The following is a 24333-nucleotide window of genomic DNA, read 5'->3' on the forward strand; positions in this document are numbered from 1 at the left end:
AACCCATGTTGCTGACACAGGCCTAAACGTCTAAGGGACGAAGGGAATGCTTCCACGGAGGTTTCTTCAATGTTGTGAACAACTGCAACCCAGTTTTGGAACCACTCCAGGGATCATGTGGGATAAGTCTCCCTGAATTTCTCTCACACCACATCGCCGGCACTGGTGCTCCCATTCTCTGTTACCTACCCGTGATCCTGGTCCGTTGCCTGTACCCCACGCCTCCCTGTCCTTCCACACTTGTCTGTGGACAGTTCCTTCTACACATCTTACCTCTTTGAGGAGGCTGATGAAGTTGTTTCCCTTGCCCGGGGAAGCGAATTCTCAAACCTGGCCCAGCATTCCCCAGTTGATCTGAGACCACCTTTCCAGGTTTAACCCGTCTGTCATTTCTTTACAGTTTCCTCCTAAACACTGTGCCATGATTAAATAATTAAGTAGCTCATCTATCCTATCACAGAGCAATTGCTATGGTAATATTGAGAAAAACATAGTATAAAGCAGTGTGGATAGAATGCTGTAATTTATGTTCAATAACAAAGTATGTGTGCATAGACATGGCAGAATATCTCTGGATGAACACTTGGAAACTGGAACTGGTGGCCGTTCCTAGGGAGATAAACTGGGTAGCTTGGGTGTAAGGATGGGGAATTCACTTTTTAACACTTGTACTTACCCCTTTCTGTAACTTGAATTTTACCTTATGTGCCTACATTTATTCAAACAAAGAATACTTAAAAAAATTATAACCTTGTGTTCAAGTTCAATGTTGCTCTTTCATGCCCCAAATATACCTTGAACTTACTTGCATAAACTTTCTGCTTCAAGTATTCCTCCATTACTCAACTTCTCACCTCTACCTAACTAAATGCCACTTACTTTAAATACTTCCCTAAGCTTCACAATATTTTCATAGCAAGATAGCTACCTTATTTACGTATCTGTTTTGTACTGTTACTTGTATGCATTTTACTTCCCTTATCATCTGTAAGCTTTTGAAGGGCAGGGCTATCACAGTTATAATTTTTCACAACATCGTAACTTGAATAAACCAAAAATTAACAATATGGGGGTAGGGAACAGAGACACTGTGAGCTATAAGGGGCAGAGTCCACCGAGTGCTTGCTTAGTGGTGTGTTCTCGGGGCTAGCAGAGGCTACTAGATGAATAAATAAAAAGGAAAGTCTTCCAACCACAGGCTAGGATTTTTTGTTTGTTTTTTTGGTTTGTGTTTTTAGGATTAAAGCATGGTTCACAGGGCACCTGGGTGGCTCAGTTGGTTAAGCGTCTGCCTTTGACTCAGGTCGTGATCCCAGGGTCCTAGAACTGAGCCCCACACCAGGCTCCCTGAGCTCAGTGGGGAGCCTGCTTCTCCCTCTCCTTCTGCTGCTCCCCCTGCTTGTGCTCTCTCTGTCAAATAAATAAATAAATAAATAAAATCTTAAAAGAAAATAAAGCATGGTTCACAAACTGTACTTATTACTAAAGATGTGAACAACTTTCATGGTTTCAAAATCATGCATTATTCTTTAGACTACACATTTCTCGAAGGTTTCACAAGAAAGGGAAAAGGATCACAAGGATTGTTTTGAGGACAGATAAGGAAGAGATCATCATTCCAATTCAAAGATCAGAAGTCAAACACTTCTCAGATGTAATTTCTGTTCTCCACCTGACTTCTAAACATTTGCCTCTTCACCATTCCTTCTATGCACTTGGCCCCTCCACTTCGCCCACATTCTTACTAACAGGTTCTTCTCGGCTCTGCTCTTTGCGTCACCGTGACTATTTTAAGCAGTTGTATAGTCACTCCCCTGTTCTGTCTTCCACCTTAAGTTACAAACAGTCACCTTTACTTTAAAATTCTTTCTTTCTTTTTAAAGATTTTATTTATTTGAGACAGAGAGAATGAGAGAGAGAGAGAGAGCACATCAGAGGGGGGAGGGTCAGAGGGAGAAGCAGACTCCCCGCCGAGCAGGGAACCCGATGTGGGACTCGATCCAGGGACTCCAGGATCATGACCTGAGCCGAAGGCAGTCGCTTAACCAACTGAGCCACCCAGGCGCCCTACTTTAAAATTCTTACAGGTCATTTGACCTGCATATTTTTTTTTTGCTTAACTTCTATTTGACACTGTACACATAACAAATCTTTCCCTCTTTCCCAAATTTAACTTCATGTGATCACAGCCATGAATAAAGGACGTCCTAGGAATCTGTATTTCAGCCCAGAAGTTAGGACATTAAAAAAACAACAACATGACTTTCCTATAAGAAATGGTGAATTCATGCTGTTTAATAGGTTCTGCAGATTTTTAAAAAATTTTTTGTTATGTTAATCACCATACATTACATCATTAGTTTTTGATGTAGTGTTCCATGCTTCATTGTTTGTGCATAACACCCAGTGCTCCATGCAGAACATGCCCTCTTTAATACCCATCACCAGGCTAACCCATCCCCCCACACCCCTCCCCTCTAGAACCCTCAGTTTGTTTTTCAGAGTCCATTGTCTCTCATGGTTCGTCTCCCCCTCCGATTTCCCCCCCTTCACTCTTCCCCTCCTGCTATCTTCTTCTTCTTCTTTTTTTTTTTTAACATATATTGCATTATTTGTTTCAGAGGTACAGATCTGTGATTCAACAGTCTTGCACAATTCACAGCGCTCACCATAGCACATACCCTCCCCAATGTCTATCACCCAGCCACCCCATCCCTCCCAACCCCCTGCAGATTTTTTTTTAAAAAGAAACAAAATATATATTAACCCTGGAAGCTAAAGCAGATATTAAATGTTTTATTTATTTATTTAAAAGATTTTATTTATTTATTTGACAGAGGGAGAAACAGCAAGAGAGGGAACACAAGCAGGGAGAGTAGGAGAGGGAGAAGCAGGCTTCCCACTGAGCAGGGAGCCCGATGTGGGGCTCGATCCCAGGACCCTGGGATCATGACCTGAGCCGAAGGCAGACGCTTAACGACTGAGCCACCCAGACGCCCCAGATATTAAATGTTTAATATACAAAATTCCCAGGTAGGGAGTGCCTGCGTGGCTCAGCTGGTTAAGCGTCTGCCTTTGGCTTGGGTCATGATCCCAGAGATGGAGCCCCACATCGGGTTCCCTGGTCAGTGGGGAGTCTGTTTCTCCCTCTCCCTCTGTTCCTCCCCACCCCCCGTTTATGCTCTCTCTCTCTTTCTCAAATGAATAAATACAATCTTTAAAAAAAATTCCCAGGTAGATATGAACAAACCACAGTCACTCAGTAACCCCTTGACATAATGCTTTTGTAAAGCAGTTTTGTCTCACGCCATCAAGCAAATCATTTAGCAACTTGTTTTAGCTGTCGCGGACACAAAGCTGGAATCTACCTCAACGTGGTTCAGAACAGCATACATTATGTTATAGCAGAACAAGAGTGAGAAGTATCTTTTAACCTAAGGAAGATCAAATATTTCCATAGCTATTTGGATATAAAATAAAATACTACAAGATGATTAAGTTATTAAAGGATTTTTTTTTAAAAGGATAATTTTACTTACATCAAGAGAGCCTTCATTTATAACAATCATTCCCATGTTCTTCCTCAAAAGTTTGCAGGAGTGTCCTATGTCCAAACATAGAGTAGATTAATTGATATCATTCATTTCTCTAGAGAAGTAGTGAAGATGTTAAAGTGATAATACTATAAAAACATCTAAATTTTATTTATTTTTAATCTATTTTATTAGATAAAATTAAGGTTTTATCTATTTTATTAGGACTTGATGACAGTCACCTGTTCCCAGGTTTGTAGGAAGTTAAAGAAATACTCTTATTATAGGAGGGACACAAGGATAACATTTGGTGTGTTAAGGCTGTCTTGATGAACAAGTAGGGAAAGAGAAAGTGGTAATGATTCTCAATGTCCTGAAAACTAACAAATTTATATTGAATATCCTTCATGATGACCAACATGAGGAATAGAAGATAGGCTGATGGTTGCTTCTGGAGAAGGTGCAGGAGGGCTGTCAGACTATCTTTTGGACCACTGATCGCACCACCATCTCCCTGCCCTTGGACTGTGGTCATGTCCTCTATGGTCCTGTCCTTTCTTGCTTTGCCGTACCTGCTGCAGGGCAAAGTCACCCACTGGTTTAACCAGCTCTGCCTCCTCTGGACCCATCTGTGTATAGCTGAACATGGCTGGAGAAAACAAGCAAGGCCCAATGACTGGTGTTCAAAATATGACCATCACACGTAAACTAATATCATCGATACTCCTTTTGTGAGCTCATTTGATACAATGGTTTTATATACCATCTAAACACTGACCATTCTGGAACTCAGATCTCCCACTTAGAGCTCTTTCCTAAACTCCAGCCTCTCACATTCCAGTGCCTGTGTAACAGCAGATGCTGAGGTACAAAGCAGGCAACTCAAACTCAACAGATCCAAAAACGAGACTCTCTATCTCCTCCCAGAAAACCTGCTTCTCCTCAGTCTTCCACATTTTGGTTAATGGCAACTCCATCCTTCAGTCACTATGGCTAAAACTCCTTGGAGTTATGCCTGAGTCCTTTCTTTCTGTCATGCCCTACATCTAATCTATTGGCCAATCCTGTGGGCTCCATCTTTAAAATACATACCTGTTCCAACCATTTCTCACCAGCTTCACTGTTACCACCCAGGTCCAAGTCACCACCATGCCTCACCTGGATTAACGCGAGAGCCTCTTCACTGGTCTCCCTGCTTCCACACCGGCTTCCCTTCCAGTCCATTCTCAGCCAGCCTAGTGGCCAGACTGATTGTTTTCACAGGAAAGTCAGTCCACGTCTTTCCTCTGCTCAGAACCAGCCTGTGGTTTCCCATCTCACTCAGACTAAATGCAAAGCCCTCACAGGGGCCTGGGAGGCCTCGTCCAACCTAGGCTCTGTTACGCTGCTGGCCTTTTCTCCTACTCTCCCTCTTTGCATTTCTGTCCTTTCCAGAACAGAAGACAGCTTTCTCTAATCATCCAAATGACAAGCTCCCTCCCTCTCCTCTCTTAGGTTGTTTCTCAAATGTCACCATCTCAGTGAGTTCTTCTTGACCTCCTGATTTAAAACTGAATCCTTCTGTGCAATGCACCATAACTATTTGCTGTATGAATGAATCTCACTATTTTATTCTAGGAAAAGGCCCCAAAGATTATGACCCAAGACTCTAAAAGTTAAATGTTACCAGAAACCACCACCATACTCTTCACAGGAACGGTCATAATGGCTACATGCCCTGAACTATTTTCAGGATCACTTAATTTTCTTCAGATATCACTCTTTGTCACCATATAGTCTCCCTCTATCTGTAGTCATGTTTTCTGTTCAGCATATTTGTCTTTCAGGTCTCCCAACTCTAAAGCATTTTGTATTCTTGTACATCTTCTTTCCATTTGTCTCTAACAACAGTGATAATTTTTATAATCAAAATTAACCGTTTGTGTAGCTTACAGATTTATACTTCTACTAGCTAGTGTCTTTTAAAAAATAATTTTCCTCTAGTACCAGCAATTTACTATAAATCTGTAGTTTTATATTTACAGAATGCTGTGATTACTAAACATTCTAAAAGGAATATTAGGTAAATGTTTCTTAATGATATTTGACAATGACTTTCTAAAAATGTGGTTTCATGTTGTAAACGCCTCTGAATGGTTTTTTCAGCTTTGGGAGAGTTTTGGATGTAATTCATATCATGAATATCCAGAGGTTTATCTATGTCAGGGCTGACAGTGTTCAGGCAACCTACTATTACCGAACGTGGACGAAAAAAAAAGAGTGACCTTTTCTTGCATATAACTAGTATATAGTTATATGAGGCCTCACACCAAATACTAACGTTCTTCTCAATGAGACCTCTGTTATGGACTGAATTGTCTTCCCCCTGTTTTACACATTGAAGCCCTAACCCACATAATTTGCAGATTGGGCCTTCAAGAAGTTAGAGTTACATGAGGTCAGAAGGCGGGTTTCTGAACCAATAGTACTGGGGCCCTTGTAAGAAAAGGAGGAGACACCAGGAGCATGCATCTACAGAGGAGAGGCCAGCTGAGGACGCAGCGGGAAGGTGGCCACTGCAAGCCAGGAAGAGAAGCTTCGGGAAAAGCCAAACCTGCTGACACCTGATCTTGCACTTCCAGCTTCCAGAACTGTGAGAAAATAAATTTCTGCTGTTGAACCCACACCATCTCTAGTATGTTGCTATGGCAGCATGAGCTACCTAATAAAATCTCCTTGTGAAAAATGAATTAACTGCAGGATGAATGAAAACTGGCAACCTTCTTACTTCCCATCCCAGAAATAACCTGTGTTCACATAAACTAGTGCTAATACACAAGTGTGCCCTAATCCCAACCTCCAGACGTTCACAGGCAACTGCAGAGATCTTATCTACATGTGTCAATTATGGCTGGAAGGTGGGAGTAGGCAGAGATACAAAGGTGAGAGAGGGTTATTTTGCGGTTACAAGAGCTAAGGTTTGGCTGTATGCACAACCACTGCAAATGTAAAGGGGCATTGGGGCCATAAGTAAATAGAGAAGCCCAATAATATTACAAATACGGAAATCTTACAAAACCCAATCTTTCAGATCTTGAAATCCCTCAAATTTATCTTCCAAAATATGTCAGCATGTTAAAAAGCATCACAATTTAAAGCTTGAATTAGGTGAATTACCAATGTTAATGGCGGTTTCTTGCTTGTCCCCTGTAAGGATCCAGATTTTGATGTCTGCTTTCATGAGAGTTTCTATAGTTTCAGGCACTTGATCTTGTAATTTATCCTCAATGGCTGTAGCTCCAAGTAGCTGAAGATTCTGGGGAAAATGAGTGGAAAAACTGTTAAGAAAAAAACCAGTTTAGATTCTTTAAGAATTGAACTGTATATGTCTTTCAATCAGAGACTAAATGGTAATACATAGACTTTGATATAAATTCCAGCTATTCCATTGAGTTTTCTCTTAAGGATCCCTGACTTTGATCCAGTACTTTGGCATGAACTGAAGATACCTATACTATCTTACTCCTCTCTACCTAGGTAGGGGACGGATTCTTACAAAAACAAAAATACAACAAAAAGCCATATAGAAGGGGGAAATCAAAAGGGAGTTAAAGAGGAGCAGGCAGCTACTGAAAAATAGCAAAAACAAAAACTATGGAAGTTGATCAGAGCGAAGAAGCAATCTTGCTGCCCTGTTTGAAAAAGAGTAAGAATAAATGCTTATTAAAAAAAGAAAGAATGCTGAGATAATTAAATTGTAATTTGATGCGTGTCATAAAACGTACACATATCATACAACTCGAAATGCTGAGGGAGAGAGAAATAAACCAAGAGATAGCATCAGTGTCTGTAAGAAAGAACAGGTTGGGCACTTTTAACATGGCTCCATATTTAGGTAGTGGAAGCCCAGAATCCGTTAAAGATGGCATCTTTCATTCAAGACTGAACATAATCAATATGCTCTGCAGGAAGCTCTTCTAATTGCTCACCAGGAAGAAGAATGGTTTCTGCTCTCATCTTCCTAAATGGAGGAAAAAGAGAACAACTTTTTGGTTGTTAGGGAAACCTGGCTCACCACATAGATGGAGGCAATGGTTCTTGGTCCTAAATACATAGGAATGCACAGTGACAAACTAAGTCACAGTCAACTGATTCTTGGATTTTTCCCTGTAACCTAACCACCAAGATGATCCACCCCAACATTTATCCTTCTTCTCAAGTTTTTTTCCCTTCTTGCCTTCATTTATTTAAAACATCAGACAAAGACCATATAGATACAAGGGAAATCAAGTGCTAAGGAGAGTGTCCAAGTTGGTAATAACAAAGAAAGCATTCCATTTTCTCTCTTCCTTCTAACATTAAGTTCCATTTACTATTTGCCAAAGTGTAAGTCTAAAATTAGTCCTAAGTCTTGGTATGCATGGAAAATATATGCAAATACACATGAGTGAGAGAGAGTTTATGAATGTATTAGTTAGGAATGCTTTTGGCTATAATAGAAAAAATCTAACGATGGCTTAAATATTGATTTTGTTTTCCTTCCGTAAGTAGTATTGGGACAGGCAGTTGTGGGCATTAGATTCCCTCTGCACGTCTCTCTCAACATCTCAAGGTGGCAGCCACAGCTGTAATTAGCACTGCCACACCTGAAGACAAAAGTAAGGGGTTAATGCCAACTGTACCCATCTCTTATTTGAAAGCAAAAGTATTTCTAAAAGTCCTTCGCAGATTTCCAAATATGGCCATATTTTGTTATTGATATTTACGTGACCATCCTTAACTATTAGTACTTAGCTTTTCCAGCCTCAGTAATGGGCAAGACAGAAGAGGGATGGGAATGGGTGTTAAATAAGCCTGCCAATAGTCTCTATCACAGTGCTTACAGATGGGCATGCATATGCATTAGTGTTTATGTACACATGTGTTTATGTATGCATGTATGTTTATAGATACACAAAACACATCCTCCGCTACTTTGCCTGGAGAAACTTGGCTCATCCTGCAAGGCCAAACTCAAAAGTTACTGCTTCTTTGAAGTTTTACTTCTAAAACAAGTTTTCTCCTCTGCAGCGCCCTGCTAGAACTTTGCTCATCTTTAGACATCTTAATTTATCATATTCAGATTAACTATTTAAACGTACAACTGATAGCTTTGTTCAGGAGTAGGGACCATGTCTTGTTCATCTTTATACTACATCTCCAGAACACTGACAGTCAGCATTCAGCGTTTGTTGAGTTAGTGAAAGTGAGGGAATGACAAAAACAAAAAACAAAAAATCCAAAATCTAAATGTTATAAAGTATTGCAGCAATCTAGACCATATTCTTTTCAATATACTCCAAATAAGTTATATAGCTATTAGATTCACTTGATGCATGACTTCTTAGTTTGTAATACATAAGACAGGAAGGCAAATTCCCTTCTTTAAGGAGATAGTATTATTTTATTATCTTTAATGGGAAGCAGATTTGAAATCTATCATAACCTGATGAATAATTATCATCAAGAAGTTCAAGAATGAAAAGGAAGAACAGTTCAGCAACAACTATGCCAACATCACAATTGCTGGATTTCAGCATTTAGACAATGATTCTATCCCCATTCGTTCAGCTACTTTTGGGGCATTTGCAGCTAAATCATCCTGGCCCCCATCCCAGGGAAGATCAGAATATAGCTGGTTCAAATGTCAAATATTCCACAGAAGGCATAAGATTTTTTAATGATCACAAGGATCGTTCAGTAATACAAGCTCTCAAAATTTTCCAACCTAAAAATTTATTTTTTTTTTTTGCGATGTCTCACAAAACTCTGAGGTAAGTAGATAACGGGAGAGCCAAGATGTGAACACATTCACTAGAAATACATAAACAAGTATATTTGTGTATCTTGTAGCTCTGAGGGGAGAAATGAGCTCAGGAAGTATAAAGATATACATTACCATGCACAAATCTAATAAAAATAAACTGACTGCATTGAAGCCATATTTGAAGGAAGGAAAGCACCTGGTTTGCACAAGTAAAAAAGAAATATTTTTTAAACCAGGTAAAAATAATATAAAGGACTAAAGAGGTAGGGCCAGTGATGCATATGCTCAGAAAAGTCGACAAGCAGGCTAACTTGGGGAGTTTGGGTGACTATGATAACAGGAATTTCTAAAAAGGGTGATGAAACAGTTCTGAATATTCAGCAAAATTGCAGTGGGTCTATTTTGAAGCCTACAGAAGAAAAACTGTGTTCTCAAGCCTGTTAATCTTCCTTTTATCCTAAAAACTCCTCGGGTACAGCACTTACTAATTTTAGTGGAAGGCTCTGCAGCCTCCTTTCCTTTGGCCCTGGTGTCATTATTGTGAGATTAAGATCTTGAGTGATAGGCTGTTCTGCCCCTGGAAATTAATATCTTTAGCTACATAATGACCACTAGAAAAAAAATTTGAACTTTGCGTGTTTTCCTGATCATAACACAGGAGTGTTTAAGCCGTAATCAATTTCATCCCAAACATGTATTACTTTACACAGATGGCCACTAATGGGCACTATGGGAATTACATATTCAGCAAGTGTTGAAACGTGATAAAATTCCCATGGCATTTATGGAATTAAAAAAAAAAAACCTCAAACACTAATTTTACTTCCAAAATGCCACTATGCCAAAAGTTATAAGGGTTTCAGGTTGATGACTCTTCGACATAATGTAGATTTAATTATCATTGAAAAATCATGAAATAATATTTATTCACCTAGTGAAGCCCTCAAGCATCTTATTTTCTTTCAGATGTTCATAATGTATGCAGAATTTTTAAAAAGTCATAGAAATGTAAAATTTCTACCCTAGTAAAGATAAAAGGCTTCATGCAGTGTATTTAAAAACTAGATGATAAAATGTATTATGATGGATTTAGAAATTATGTTTTTCCCAGTACATGTATATTTTGCTAAATAACAGAACCTCAAAATGACTTATTTCCACATTAGCAAATGTTTGGTTAGTACTTAGATTATTTTGTATTTTTACCAAGTCTGTGATAATATTTCTAAATAATAAAAAGTATAATAATTAAACTCATATCAATTTGGGTTTCAGATTACAACATGGACTATTTGGCAGAAGTTTCTTTAAAGCAAAGAAAGAATGTCGGTAAGCAAAGTTTTCCCACTGGAATAAGTATGAGCAACATTTGGTAACCTCTATTTCAATATGAAATAAGACTGTGAGCAGGAAGATGAAGAAATATTTCCTTACTAGAGAAAATGTATCAAACACTGCCAAGTGCTTTACATTTATTAATTCAGTTAATAGTTTTGGGGAGGTTGAGTAAACTATCCAAGGTCAAACAGAGGTTCAGCTGAGCTACCATGGTAAGAACAAAACCCCAGGAATCAACAAACACCCAAAGGCAGCAAATGAGAAGTAAAACTGATTAAACGAAAGTTAGAATTTTATTCAAATCATTATAAGTTTTTAAATATTTGTTTCTGTTCTTCAGTGTTTGGTAGTAACTTTGTTTCTCCAAATCGGTTTCAGACTTGATCCTGAGCCACCCCTGCGGAGTGTACCTGTTTCCCTGTTTCCACCTACAGGCTCCGGAGTCACATCTGGGGACTGGCTCCTCTCCACACCCACTGGCCTGCACCCATTCTTTCACAGATACACTCTGAGCAGGTAGTTCTCGGCAAAATGGTGGGATCCAACAATGAGTTCCTTCCTCTGGGCAATCTACATTTTAGAATGTACCAGTAGAGATTCTTCTTGGGATTCCCCCAGCTTTCTGATTGTACCTCCTTTCCTTTTACTGGTGTCTGTTTCTCCTGGAACCCAGCTGCCTGGCTAGCACCAAGCCCCAAGTAAGTAGCCATGGGACCAGGAACCTAGAGTGGTGGTTGTCAGTCACCTGAAGGGCTTAGGACACACAGATCACTAGGCCCCAAACCCAGAATTTCTCGCTGAGTAGGTCTGAGGTGAGATCCGGAAATGTGCACTGGTAACGGTGCTAAGGGCCTGAGGACCTAGCTCTAACAACCACGTAGGTAGAGCAAGGTTGACAAAATGCTCCTGTAAGAGCACAGAGGGCAAGTATTTTAGGGTTTGAGGGCTGTGCATTCTCTGCTGCAACAACTTAAACCCTGCAAAATAGCATGAAAACAGCCAAAGACTGTGTAAACAAGTGGTTGTAGTTGTGTTCCAATAAAACTTTATTTACAGAACCAGGCAGTGGGTGCATCTGGCCGTTGTGCCGGAGTTTGCAGGCCCCCCTCTGCAGAATGCCTGCCTGACTGCTCTGGATATTTCCTTGTCCAAATCTTACCCTTCTTCTTTAGCATGGCCTCAGAATCCTCTGGACCCAGTTCTCTCTCCTTGCAATCCCCAACCACAGACAAAATCTCTTAAATGTAAGACAGGGCTACCATCAGAGAAAAATAGTGTTCTTCCCAAATAATATTACCATATGCTATACACGATCTTAAATGTAAACAAAACATTTTTTGTGGGTACAAAAGAGACACACAGGGAAGGGATCTCTTCTTTAGTCTGGGTGGCTCCAAGATCCAGTCTAACATGAGTTAACACTTGACCTTAAATCTTAAATGAAGAATTAAGACTTGGCCAAGGTGGGGAAAGGATGGACAAAGGAATTCCGAACAGAAGAAATCACAAGTGTGAAGACAGAAGTATGCAAAAGCATATTGTGTTTGAGAAGTTGCCATTTAGACAATATGGGAATAATACATGAAACGAGGTGTGGCAGTGATTTAAATGATGCTAATCTGGTAGGATTGCTCTAAGGATGAAATTGGACTAGTCATCTCAAACTTTGAGTAGTAATTAGGAAAAAGATGAGGCTGGAAAAGCCAGTAGGGAATGGAAAAGGAAGGGTCTGTGTGTTTTGTGCAGGATTCCAAAGACAAAGGTTATGTGAGGAAGAGTTTTAGAAGAGGGATAGGATAAGACTTACATTCCAGATAGATTACTGGTGGCTGACTAGGGACGGATTAGGAAGAACAGAGGCCTTAAGACCAGTTAAGAGGCTATGGCAGTTACCATCCTGTTTAGCTTGAAAATATGGTAACCCTGGACTCAGGATGCGCTGATGGGTATGTGATTCTTAGTAATTTTATAGTGCTGACTCGCAAAGTTTGCCGGGCTCCTCTCTGTTCTGCATTTCACTGGTCAGAATTCACCCTTGTGGTTTTTCTTCTCAATGTCTTGGAGCACATAACAATGGAGTTTTATTTAAAAAAGGAGAACCTTGTACTTCTTTCCTTTCAGTGTAAGTGGGGCTACAGAACACTAGGACTAAGAGCATTAAACCACTGGGATGGCTCATTTGCCTGCTTCTGGAGAAATCAGGCAACCGGTTCATTTTTCAAAGGCCAAGAAGGAGATTTTAACTTGGTGCTTTTTGAACCACGGAAAATCATACTTGAACTCTCACGCAGCCGAGGGCTTGCCAAATAAGGTCAGAATTCACACACCCAGCTGAAAGGAATCAGGATTTGAGAGGCGATTGGGTGTAGCCTGCAAAAACAACATCCATCTTCTCTGAGAGAGAAGAGAGCAATACTCAGTGTGGAGAGTCTACCCTGAAATGCTCATAGTAAGAGATCTATCAGGCCAGAAAGGAGACGCATGTGAACAAAGGGAAACTTAAAAATTTTAAATACGATTCTAAAGATGAGTTGAGGGAAAATCATGAAAAACAAACTTCTGTCCCCATTTTTAAGGAAAATTGGGTGCACAGAGGCCCCCTCATTGACTCTGTGGACATGTCCCAACCACACCAATACCTCTCAAGTGCTGAGCTGGTGATTATGCAACCAACATGCTTGGTTACATTTTATCTCTCAAGTTTACATTTTATGTACATTCTTGCTTTCTTCTAAACCAAACCCACAGAATAACATATGGATTATTAACATGGGATTTGGAATTAAGGCAGAACTGGGATTTGAATCCCTGTTCTGCTGACCACTCGATATGTGTCCTTTAGCAAGTGGCTTTCCTAAGAATTTCCTAACCTGCAAGATAAGGTTAAAAATACAGACTAAGTAGGGTCGTTCTCAGAATGAAATTAGATCAGTCATCTCAAAACTTTAAAAAAAAATTTTTTTTGAGTAGTATCATAGGAAAAAATGTTGAGTACTCACCTAGGACATTGCTATGTTTTTGTAAAACATGTTTGTCCTGTTAATATTAATAAATTATCTACTTTGCAGAATGCAAAAACAGAAATTATAAAAAAGCTGAGATAAAATATAAATAGAAACAGAAGCTATAACATTTTCCTGCTCATCCCAAAGGATCATCTTGTGTACCCCATTTTATAGGCCCTTGAACTAAGTAATCAGGGTAAAGAGGAGAAGACTTGGAGTTTAGTCAATGCCCAAAAGTGGCAGGTCCTAGTAGATGAGCTGATAGACTGCAAATATTCTTAAGGAAACAGTAAAACAGGAAACTGCTGGAATTTTAAACCATGAAATCACTGGTACATGATGTAAATTTTCATTTAGTACATTTCATTTTTTAGTACAAACAAAAGTGATATTTGCAGCTACTAAGAATAGAAGTGGTAGTTTAATCTGAAAAAGCATTACATTCTAATACAGAAGTTACTATGAACTTGGCAGTCATAAATGTTCAAGAGAAGTCCTGTTTTCCATTAAGTTTTATATTTTTCTAGTAATCCTCCAAACCACTCGTTGCCACATGTTGCGAAGGGTGCTAAACTGTTGCGTTTAGTCACACTGAGTGTAATGGTTGATCTGTATTATGCCACATCAAAGCAGTCTTTAAAAAAACCTAGAAATGTCAGCCACATTTGAGGGAGGAGTAAAGGAAATAATGTAAAAAAGATCACTACACCTCATTGTCCTATCTTAGTGACTCATCCCGGGGCACTAAGTCCTGTCTGGAATGAACATTTTTCAGTTTACAAGTGCCCTGCCTATCTCCACCCACTAAAATTGAAGACAGGGATGTCTCTGTCCCTGTCCCCTGCTGCGCCTGAGAGCCCAGAACAGAGCCTGTCATGTGTTCAGACATGTGCTATTGAATCATTCCAACCATGTGCTTCCCACAGTCATGTATTAAATAACTTAGAAAACAAGTCTTTAAAATGGCTGGGTCTACATTTCTACAGAATGCATTCTTTTTAAAGATTTTTTTTTTTTAAATTTATTTGAGAGAGAGAGAATGAGAGAGAGAGAGAGAGCATGAGGGGGGGAGGGTCAGAGGGAGAAGCAGACTCCTCGCTGAGCAAGGAGCCCGATGCGGGACTCGATCCTGGGACTCCAGGATCATGACCTGAGCTGAAGGCAGTCGCTTAGCCAACTGAGCCACCCAGGCGCCCTCTACAGAATGCATTCTTGAAAATTATTAGCTCTTTTCCCCAACATATCCCTAAATTAATCCCTAGTGACAAAACATGTGATATGAACATCCTCACTGTGGAGAAACCATGGGCTGTATTAGTAATAGGGGCCAGGCTTTCATTAAGCAAGCACCTACTATAGAAACTTAGCTTCTGGATAAATTTTTAATTGAATCATTTATTTATTCATCATATATTTATTCAGTAGTTAACACAGGGAAGATAGGCAGGTGCTGGAAATACAGTGATGAATACCATAAAAACAGTCCTTGCTCTCATGAAGCTTCAATTTAGTGGAGGCTCCACATTAATCAAAAATTACAAAATGTGTATGAAACATTGTTATCTGATTCAAAGGAGAGCTAGATTGTCAAAGCTACAGTTTTCTGATTACTCTTAAGTGCAGAAATGATCTTCTCTGACTCATAATCTATTAAAAATAGTGTATCAGGTAAGTTATCATTTTTTAAAACAGATGTTGTAACCTATGCCTCCTAACAAGAAAAAAAAGAAAAAAGAAAAAAACCCAACCTGATCACTAGTGAAATCCTGCTTCAATCATTGCCCAATCTAGAGAGGTGTTAGATCTCACTCTGTTTTCTGTTACTGCTCAAGATAAATAATTTGCTTTCATAAACACTAGATGCAATTAGTAGGTAATTTGTGCAATGCTAAAGATATAACTGCATTTTTCTATTGAAGCAAATAAATATAAAATGTTTTCAAAAACCTGTATTTACCATGAAGGCACACCTTCCTATTTCAGCCAATAATTTAATTATAAAATCTTCCCTGAAAAGATCAGAGCCCTCTCCGCTATTAATTTTCAAAGGAACCCAGCAGCAGAGTATGAATGTGAGGCAAAAAAAAATTTGTTTTAGAAACACGTCAGAATAAATCTAAAGTGACAGATCAAAGAACAAGGTGAGAAATTTCAGAGAAACCACTGCTAATGAAGCATAAAGCTTCATAATTATTCTGTTACTTATCTGTAATTTTTCCTGGCCAAATACAAATAAATTAATTATAAATTTTATTTTAAAAATCAGGTTCTTAAAAATGCAGACCAACACTATTAAGTGGTCTCATAATCTAAAATTATGAGTCCAAATATATTAATTGTCTTTCAAAAAAACAAGTTTAAAGTAGGTAAAGCAGGTCAAGTACATGCTCTGAAAGACTGAGACAACTAAGTTTTCTGAAGTGGTGAGGAAGAGGTGAAGAGGTGTTACCTTCCATAAAACCCAAAGCGATCCATAATTCCCCTTCCTAAACTGGGTCAAGACACCTCAAGTACCTGATAGGATTCTAATTAATCCCTTTTGCATTTTAACTATGTGAACCTTCTTGTTCCTGTATGATTTTGTCTTCCTAGGAATAAATACTGCCTCTTGGCCTATATTTAGTAACAGAAAAAAAGATATTTCAGGAACATCTTGAAACAGCTTATAGCATTAGAATTTTTTTTTTTTAAATCCTGTAAGTTTACCATCTGAATGCAAGTGTTAGAGCTCAGACTGTCCCACCTGATAGCAGAGATGATGCTGTTATTTTATAGATGGATGTAGAAGTCCTAAATCCTCTCCTCTAACAATGACTGTCAATAGGGAAAACAATATCCAGAGGACTTTTTCAAACCTCTCACATTTCCTTCTTTCCTTTAGTGCCCTGGAGGGTGAAAGGAGTACTTTCTAGTGCTCAGATTGCTGGGAAAGAAAAGTGACAAAGCAGTGTGCCAAGGGACGATTGTCATTATCTTGTTGGATGTTCTTGGTGTATTTGGATATTTTTGCAGCTTATGCTAGGAGTTTATAGCACCCAAAGGAATAAGGCTTTAACCAAATTTCAAAAACTGAATTACTTGTTTGAACAAACACTGGAGGGATAAGATAGAGAGTAAGGTTTAAAAGTACAACCTTCATCATTTATAACATTTTACCTCTTTTGTAACATATTAAAAATATTTTTGTTTTCAGGAAAAACTACAAATCTTTCAAATTTTGAATGTCTTGTTTTTTTTTTTTTTAAAGATTTTATTTATTTATTTGACAGAGAGAGACAGCAAGATAGGGAACATAAGCAAGGGGAGTGTGAGAGGGGAAGCAGGCTTCCCGCTGAGCAGGGAGCCGGATGTGGGGCTCGATCCCAGGACCCTGGGATCATGACCTGAGCCAAAAGCAGATGCTTAACGACTGAGCCACCCAGGCGCCCCAAATTTTGAACGTCTTTAATGTAACACTATCACTAACGTGTCAATGGCATTTCACATAATCAATTCAAATATGTTCAGAAACAGTTTGTATAGGACCACAACGATGATCTGATCTTTCATTGAAAAGTGAAAAGTATTGAAAATATATAGTATTCTAAGGAGCACATTTCCAAAAACTTTACACACAGATGGAATATTATATGGTTTTCAAACGGTGCTCAGTGGAACCCCAGAATTGTGAAAAAGCTCCTCACAGACCATGATGAGGGCAAGGTGCTGAGGCTGAGGGGAGAGCCAATGTGGGGCTTCTCCCTACCCCTCCACTCTTTAAACAGAGCAGCTTTGCTTTTATCTACTATATATATGATGATTCAGGCAATATTTTGTTTGGAAAATGGGTTTTGCTCTTAAAAAAAAGATTTAAAAACGACTCTCATGGTTTAAAATTCACTATCTCATATGCGAAGTCCATTCTGACGGTCTGCATAAAAAAGATTCCAATCACATAAAAAAAGATTACATAATCAACATGTCTCATTTAAAGTAGCCAAAGAAGAAGCCAAAACGGTTGACCCCTAACAGTACGCAGCTGAATTTAAAGCCGGGGCGATGCACCAGCAGGATACGTGCTCTGACATGTTGAAACCTGCCTCAGTGGAGTGGTTTTAATGGCAGTCACCCCCAATTCCTATGGAACACTAACCCCTGTTGATTTTAACAAAGAACGGAAGCTAAGACCAAGGAAGGAGTGATATCATCCCGGCTCTAGATACATTAAAAACCCAACAGTCTTCCAATGATCGGGGATGGGAAAAGCATTTGTCAGAAAAATAGCTCTCAGTGGCAGACTCTTCAGTATCATGTGCCTGTTCTTTTTCCCTAAAAAGACCTCTGATCTTTTGTATAGTAAATCAAAACCAAAAACAACCTCCTCCAACCACCCATCTCCTTTAACTGGTAAAATAACCTTTTGGGTTTCATTTTAAAAGTTACCACCTCTCTGAAGGCTTCCGTTGGACCAAGTTTGTGGGTCACCACTCTGGTTCCTTTAGATTTCCTTACTTAAGGAATTTGTTCAGACCGTGATGCTCAGGGTCTCAGCTGAGTGTTCCTTGTTTGCTTGTGCTTCCCCAATACCTAACATCTATTAGAAGCCTAATTAAAGTTAATGAAATTAATACTTGAATGAAATTATGGTTTCAGGGGTAGGGATGGACACAGAAAACCAGTCCTTATTTGGAAGCTGGCTGAGCAAGGGAACCAATCCTTTCACCTTTCTGGCTTTCAGATTTTTTTCAATAAAACTTAGAGACCATGGCTTATCAGAAAGTAAAAAGGAAATAGGTATAAATTCCTCTTTTCATTCATTTTAGGAAAGAGGCACTCAGAGGGAGACATCTGTATTTGTAAGCTAAAAATATACATGTAATGCCATTTCCCCAGGCAACTTAAATTTCAGTGTGACTCACGATCGCCATCTGCTGGAGAGAAGCTGACCATCTATTTCATTTAAAAGATGGAAGTCACAAGGTTTTTAATATCAGATATTGTGCACATACACACACACACACACACACACACACACACACCCCAACAACAACTGTTAAACCTATAAAATATAATCTATAAACTCTAGAGCGCTCAGAGTAAAAATGTTATTAGGCACATTTAAACATTCAACTCCAGAATTTTTGACAGTATGCTTCCTATAGAAACAAAATTTAATGTTTCGAATCCATTTTCAAATATTTGACTGTAACTTATTGTATATTAATTCTACCACATTACCATGGAGGGCAAAGGCTCCATTATCCTCAGGCTGTGTCCATAAGGAGACAGGAGAAAAGTTATTTCCAAACGGTAGTTTTTTGTTTTGTTTTAGTTCTCAAAAGAATAAGAGAGGCAACAGATTAAAAATCAATACCGTTAGTACTTTAGGACAACAGGTAACTTTGGTCAGAGAGACTGAAAGAGATTATGGTCATGGCCTTATAAATAATAAAATATTTTATTTTGCCACATAATGTCCCAAAGACATATATAAATACATCTGGAAAGAGAGAGAGAGAGAGAGACACTCAGCAAGTTAACTGAGAGCGAGCTGTGTGTGTGATTCTACAACTGGGGGACGAGCATCAAGCTGGAAGACGTCATATATGCTATCACATGTCTTTGAGAAATAAGCAGGATACAAAAATAAGTTCAAATATAAGGAAGGTCTGAGAAACAAACCAGCTTCCAAAGTGATCACAGTCTATTGAGGAGACAGGAGAGACAATATCTAGAGTCACATATGGCCACTGTATTCAGCAGAGAAAACCGCCTGCAGCTAGGGTGGGACATTCCCCAGTATTACACAGAGGGGACGGCACTCGGTGAAGGGGGGCGCAACCACCTTTCAAGAAAGGGAGCACCAGGGAGTAAATTGCTTGAAAGAGAGGAAGGAGTTAAAAAAAAAAAAAGTCAGCTTTTACTTACCTGCAGGCAGGATTCAGAAGCTGAAGCTAACAGACAAACCTGATCCTGTGCAGTATAAACATGAATAAAGTTAAGGAATTCTGCAATTAGGAAGTTATTTGATGGAAAGTGAAAGGTTAGAGTGAAGATAACTTAAGTAGCTGGGAGCACGAACTCTGGAGCCAGAATGAGGATTCTGGCTACCCTCTTTTGAACTGTGTAATCTCAACCAAATTTCTTAACCTCTCTGCTTCCTTGGTGTCTTCATCTGTAAAACTGGAATGAACAATACCTAGCTCAAAGGGACGTTGTGAGGATTAAGTAGTTAATAGATTCAAGGGCTCCAAACAGCACCAGGCACACAGTGAGTCCTACACAGAAATGTTTGCTATTTTTAATTAAGGAAGCAAGATTTCTTGCTATTTATAAAGCATCAATAAGAGTGTAGCCATCACTTTTTGGATGAATAGCCTTGGTTTCCTTATCTGTAAAATGAGAGTATTTTTAGTTGTGACGCAAATGAGGGATGTGTGTCTATGTACACACACACATTTATGTACACACACACATTTATGTACACACACACATTTATGTACACACACATATATGTACACACATATACATTTATGTACACACACACACACACACACACAGGCTAGCCAGGGATAAGCACTGGGTTGTTCACTTATACATTCTTTATTATTAGCTACAGAGTCACACAAGCTGTATTTTTATTATATTATTTTGTATTACACATGATACACCATGATCAACTCTATGCACACATGCATGCATATGTAACTTGTGTGCAAGTGTGTGGGGGGAGGGCATGCTTATCTTCAGTGACACAGATGCAACAGTAGACATTGGCAAGAAGCGGTTAGACTAGCCTAACTTTGATCCAAAATTATAAAAAGTAGGAAGATCTATACAAAGCTAATTCCAGAGACTTTTCAGCAAAAGCCTTAACCAGTATTAAGATTTGTTAATGCTCGGACCAGAGGAGACTCAACAGTAAGAGGTGTGTCAAGATATTCTGATCTTAATTTTTGGCTCCCTGAAAAGACTGAAGTTTTCTGGAAACCAAGTTTTCTGTACGAGCAAAATGGTCTTTCACGTACCTTTTCAATCAACTCATAACTCTCTTCGAGCTTCAGCAGCCGGTTCTGCACAGATGTGGACGCGCGCTGATAGACCGCTCGCCATTCCTCAAAGTCGCTCTCCGAAATCTCAGCCACAGCGAAACATAAAGTTCTTAACCCTGAAGGAAGGTAGCAGACATCCCCCCAACACCAAATAATATTTCATTCAGAAGTCTGACCCTTCCATTTTTATATAACTAAGTCTTGTTTTGAAAAGACCAATTCAATTCAAATAACATGGCTGACGTCTGATTCAGTTAGGACACACCTCAGTGTAAAATGGGTATCAAAGCTCCCCTTACCTTCAGCTGGCCCCCTCATTTTGATTCCCAGCTCTTTCAATACAGCCTTTGTGCTTTTTCCAAAGTGATTTTTTCCCCAACACCCTGATCTTATCAGGTTATTCTTTTGCTTGAAATCTTCCAATCGTTCATCCCCAGGATGAAGTCCAACTGCCAAAGGCTGGCTCATCCACCATGCACCAAGTGTCTTCGACCTCCTTCCCTGTCATTTACCTCCTATATACCCAGGTCTCTGCACATGCTGGTCGCTTTTTCTCCATTTCGCCCCCTCCAACTCCCTCCACTGTCTGCCTTGCGTCTACTTTAAGACTTGGTTCATGCCATTCTCTCTGAAGAATTCTCCTCTCACTCAGACCCGAGGCAGAAATCCCCAAATGCTCATATGATGTGAACGACAATGTTCCATATTGTTTTTCTTGTGGAGCTCCTGTGTTAGTGCGTAGCTCCTGGAGGGGAGGGCCCTGAGTTCTTCAATTCCATAGCTCCCGCACTGAGCGCAGTGGCTGGCTTACAACAGCGGCTTCATAGATGCTTATGAAGAAAGAGAGGGACCCCAGTGGAATTTACTTGGAAAGCCATCTGCCTCTTACGGGGATATATGGTTGTGCTTATTACTGCTCTTCGTCACTGCAAATTTGTAGTATATTTAAGAAACAAAACAGAGGATCATAGGAGAAGAGAGGAAAAAATAAAACAAGATGAAATCAGAGAGGGAGACAAACCATTAAGAGACTTAATCATAGGAAACAAACTGAGGGTTGCTGGAGGGGAGGGGGTGTGGGGATGGGGTAACGGGGTGATGGACATTAAGGAGGGCACATGATGTAATGAGCACTGGGTGTTATATAAGACTGATGAATCACTGACCTCTACCTCTGAAATTAATAATATATTATATGTTAATTAATTGAATTTAAATTAAAAAAAAGGAAATAGTAAAAAAAAAAAACGTCTAAAAAAACTGAGGTATAGTGACAAAACAAAGGACTCATCAGAAACACCCTGGGAAAACAATCGAAGCTGATGTTTGAGGTGACCTACTCCCAGTGCTTGGTGCCTATCAATTTCATAATTCACTTGGAAGCAACCCTCAGCCAGAAAAAAATAGTGGATTGGAACAAAGAAGAAACAAAAGCATTTAGCAGCCAGGACAAATGCAGTTAATTAGGTTCCTGAGAAGACAACACCCTCACTCAAGGTCATTAACTCTCAGAATAACTAGGTGCTAGAGATCTCAAGCCAAATAAAATATGGCCAGGGAACATGTCAGAAACAAGCAGCAGAGAACATAAGACATAAAGTGCCCAGAGGACTCTATCTTCCAAGAAAGGAGTAGGGTTGTCTGTTGCCAGCTCACTGAGCACAGAACTTAAATCTTTGGGGCCATATCAGGACATGTTTTTCTCTTTTGGAAACTTGGCTGGAGACTTACTCAGGGGTAGCCATGGAGTATAAGTGTTGTTCAGCCTAGGGCCAGAAAGAATAGGGTGGAGGTGAAGGCCAAGCCAACTCAGCTCTGTCTAAGAGCTGGAGTATCTTCATATCACAACCAGAGAAGACAAGGATGCTCCCTGAACCCTCCCTTACCATTAAAAGAACCAGTGCTGGACGCCAGCTAGGCTCTACCTGCCAAGCCCCACTGAAGATGAACGTGAGCATCTCCATGCTCTTGCACTTTCGGAGAACTGAGAGAAGGGTCTCTATGTCCTTGCTTTTCGAAGCCTAGTGCTTTTAAAAACAATCCTATCTTTTCATCGCTTGGATGAAGAGGAAAAAAGGATTTGATCAGAGGTCAGGCTTGCTGTCATTGGCAACAGTTGAAGCTGAGGCAGACAAGAGTGAAAATTTCGATGGGAGATTGATTGATTTTAATTTTTTTTTAAAAAAGATTTTGTTCATTTATTTGTCGGAGAGAGAGAGACAGAAAGCACAAGCAGGGGGAGCAGCAGAGGGAGAGGGAGAAGCAGGCTCGCCGCTGAGCAAGGAGCCCGATGCGGGGCCCGATCCCAGGACCCTCGGATCATGACCTGAGCCGAAGGCAGATGCCCTAGAAGGGAGATTTAGATACAGTTCCGGCTGCTTCTGTTAAGTTCAGAGATAAGACTCTACAAATTCTTGGAGTAACTGACCCTACTGTTTAAGTACTCTCATGTCCTCCCATCTAATCTAGATCATCCCCCTAGACTGTTGAGCTGTACAATATATATCATATATTTCAGTAGGACAGAGAGACAGGACTCAGCCTGTTTACCATGATTCCCAGGACTCACACGGAGCCTGTCCTTTGGTAAGGGCTTAAGAAATCTTGAGTTGAAACTACACTGAGTAACTATTTTAATAGTTATATAGGCTTATTTATTTCTTTTCCTCTTTCTTACTCAGATTAGAATATCCAGTTTTTTGGGTCCCTTTCCTCCTACAGTGCTAGAGATACAGTGTATTTAAAGTGTGAATAGTACCCATTCTAAAAACTGAACAGATTTATACACCCTACACCCCCAAAACATAGGGACCAAGTCTCTCAAAATTTTAACATAGGAAATCAAAACAGAAATAATGGCAACAGCACATAGTATAACCTAAATTATCAGATAATTGTTATCTTGCTTTAGGAATTTCTAAGTAAAATAACAACAATCCTGCAAGACATTAGTAGTAGCTGATTTCTTTTTATTGTAATCATGCTTTATTGCCATATTACACTCACCTTCTGTAGCAAACTGCTCTAAATGTTTTAGGGTAATTTCTTTGTATTTTGACGTCTCTGCCAGTCTATCATATATTACAGTGTCCTGGAAAACAAACAGAGGTAAATACACTTAAGCATTTTGAGTTTAATAACACTGATGTTGGCAACATTATGAGCAGCAAATTAGTATAAAAACAACCACTTTGAGCATTAGCTTTAAAGCACAAAATATTTTTTCTCTAATAACACTTTCCCTAATGACGCCAAGAAACAAGGTTTGAGTCCCATATGTTCATCTTTCTCCTTTGTGAATAAACCTGGACTTACTCCAGTGTTACGCATCTCATATTCTACCAGCACTTTGCTTATCTTGCAAGATCTCCCCCACCCCTGAAGGTTTTTTTTGCAGGACACTGCAGGGCATAGGCACCCTATGAAGACATAGGTGCCATAGGGGAGAATGGTCCTGCACTCAAAAAGTTTGGGAAATGCTGGCTGAACAAAGCCTGCCTTGCGGTAATACTTCTTGGAGCCTTTAAAATGCTAATGTGCCCAGTAGATCTCTAAGAGGGCCATATGGTATGTGCTCCAAACTCATTCTCTGTGGAGCCCGAGCTAGAGATTAGGGCATCTGTATGGGACTGGTGCTCCCA

At 39.6% G+C, this 24333-nt stretch overlaps 1 protein-coding gene across 6 annotated transcripts in view; it reads right to left on the reverse strand.

The window, feature by feature from the left end:
- The window catches only part of ATP8A1 (ATPase phospholipid transporting 8A1), a 219902-nt gene that overhangs the window by 80594 nt on the left and 114975 nt on the right, over positions 1–24333 (reverse strand). For all 6 annotated transcript variants that reach the window (XM_036076975.2, XM_036076977.2, XM_036076978.2 and 3 more), the window contains 4 exons: positions 23699–23783; positions 20669–20808; positions 6690–6828; positions 3540–3604 (listed from right to left, as the gene is read on the reverse strand). In XM_036076975.2, the coding sequence (XP_035932868.1) occupies positions 3540–3604; positions 6690–6828; positions 20669–20808; positions 23699–23783 (429 nt within the window). The remainder of the gene's footprint in view (positions 1–3539; positions 3605–6689; positions 6829–20668; positions 20809–23698; positions 23784–24333) is intronic.

This window comes from Halichoerus grypus, chromosome 3, assembly GCF_964656455.1.
Source record: "Halichoerus grypus chromosome 3, mHalGry1.hap1.1, whole genome shotgun sequence".
In the NCBI taxonomy this organism is placed as follows: Eukaryota; Metazoa; Chordata; class Mammalia; order Carnivora; family Phocidae; genus Halichoerus; species Halichoerus grypus.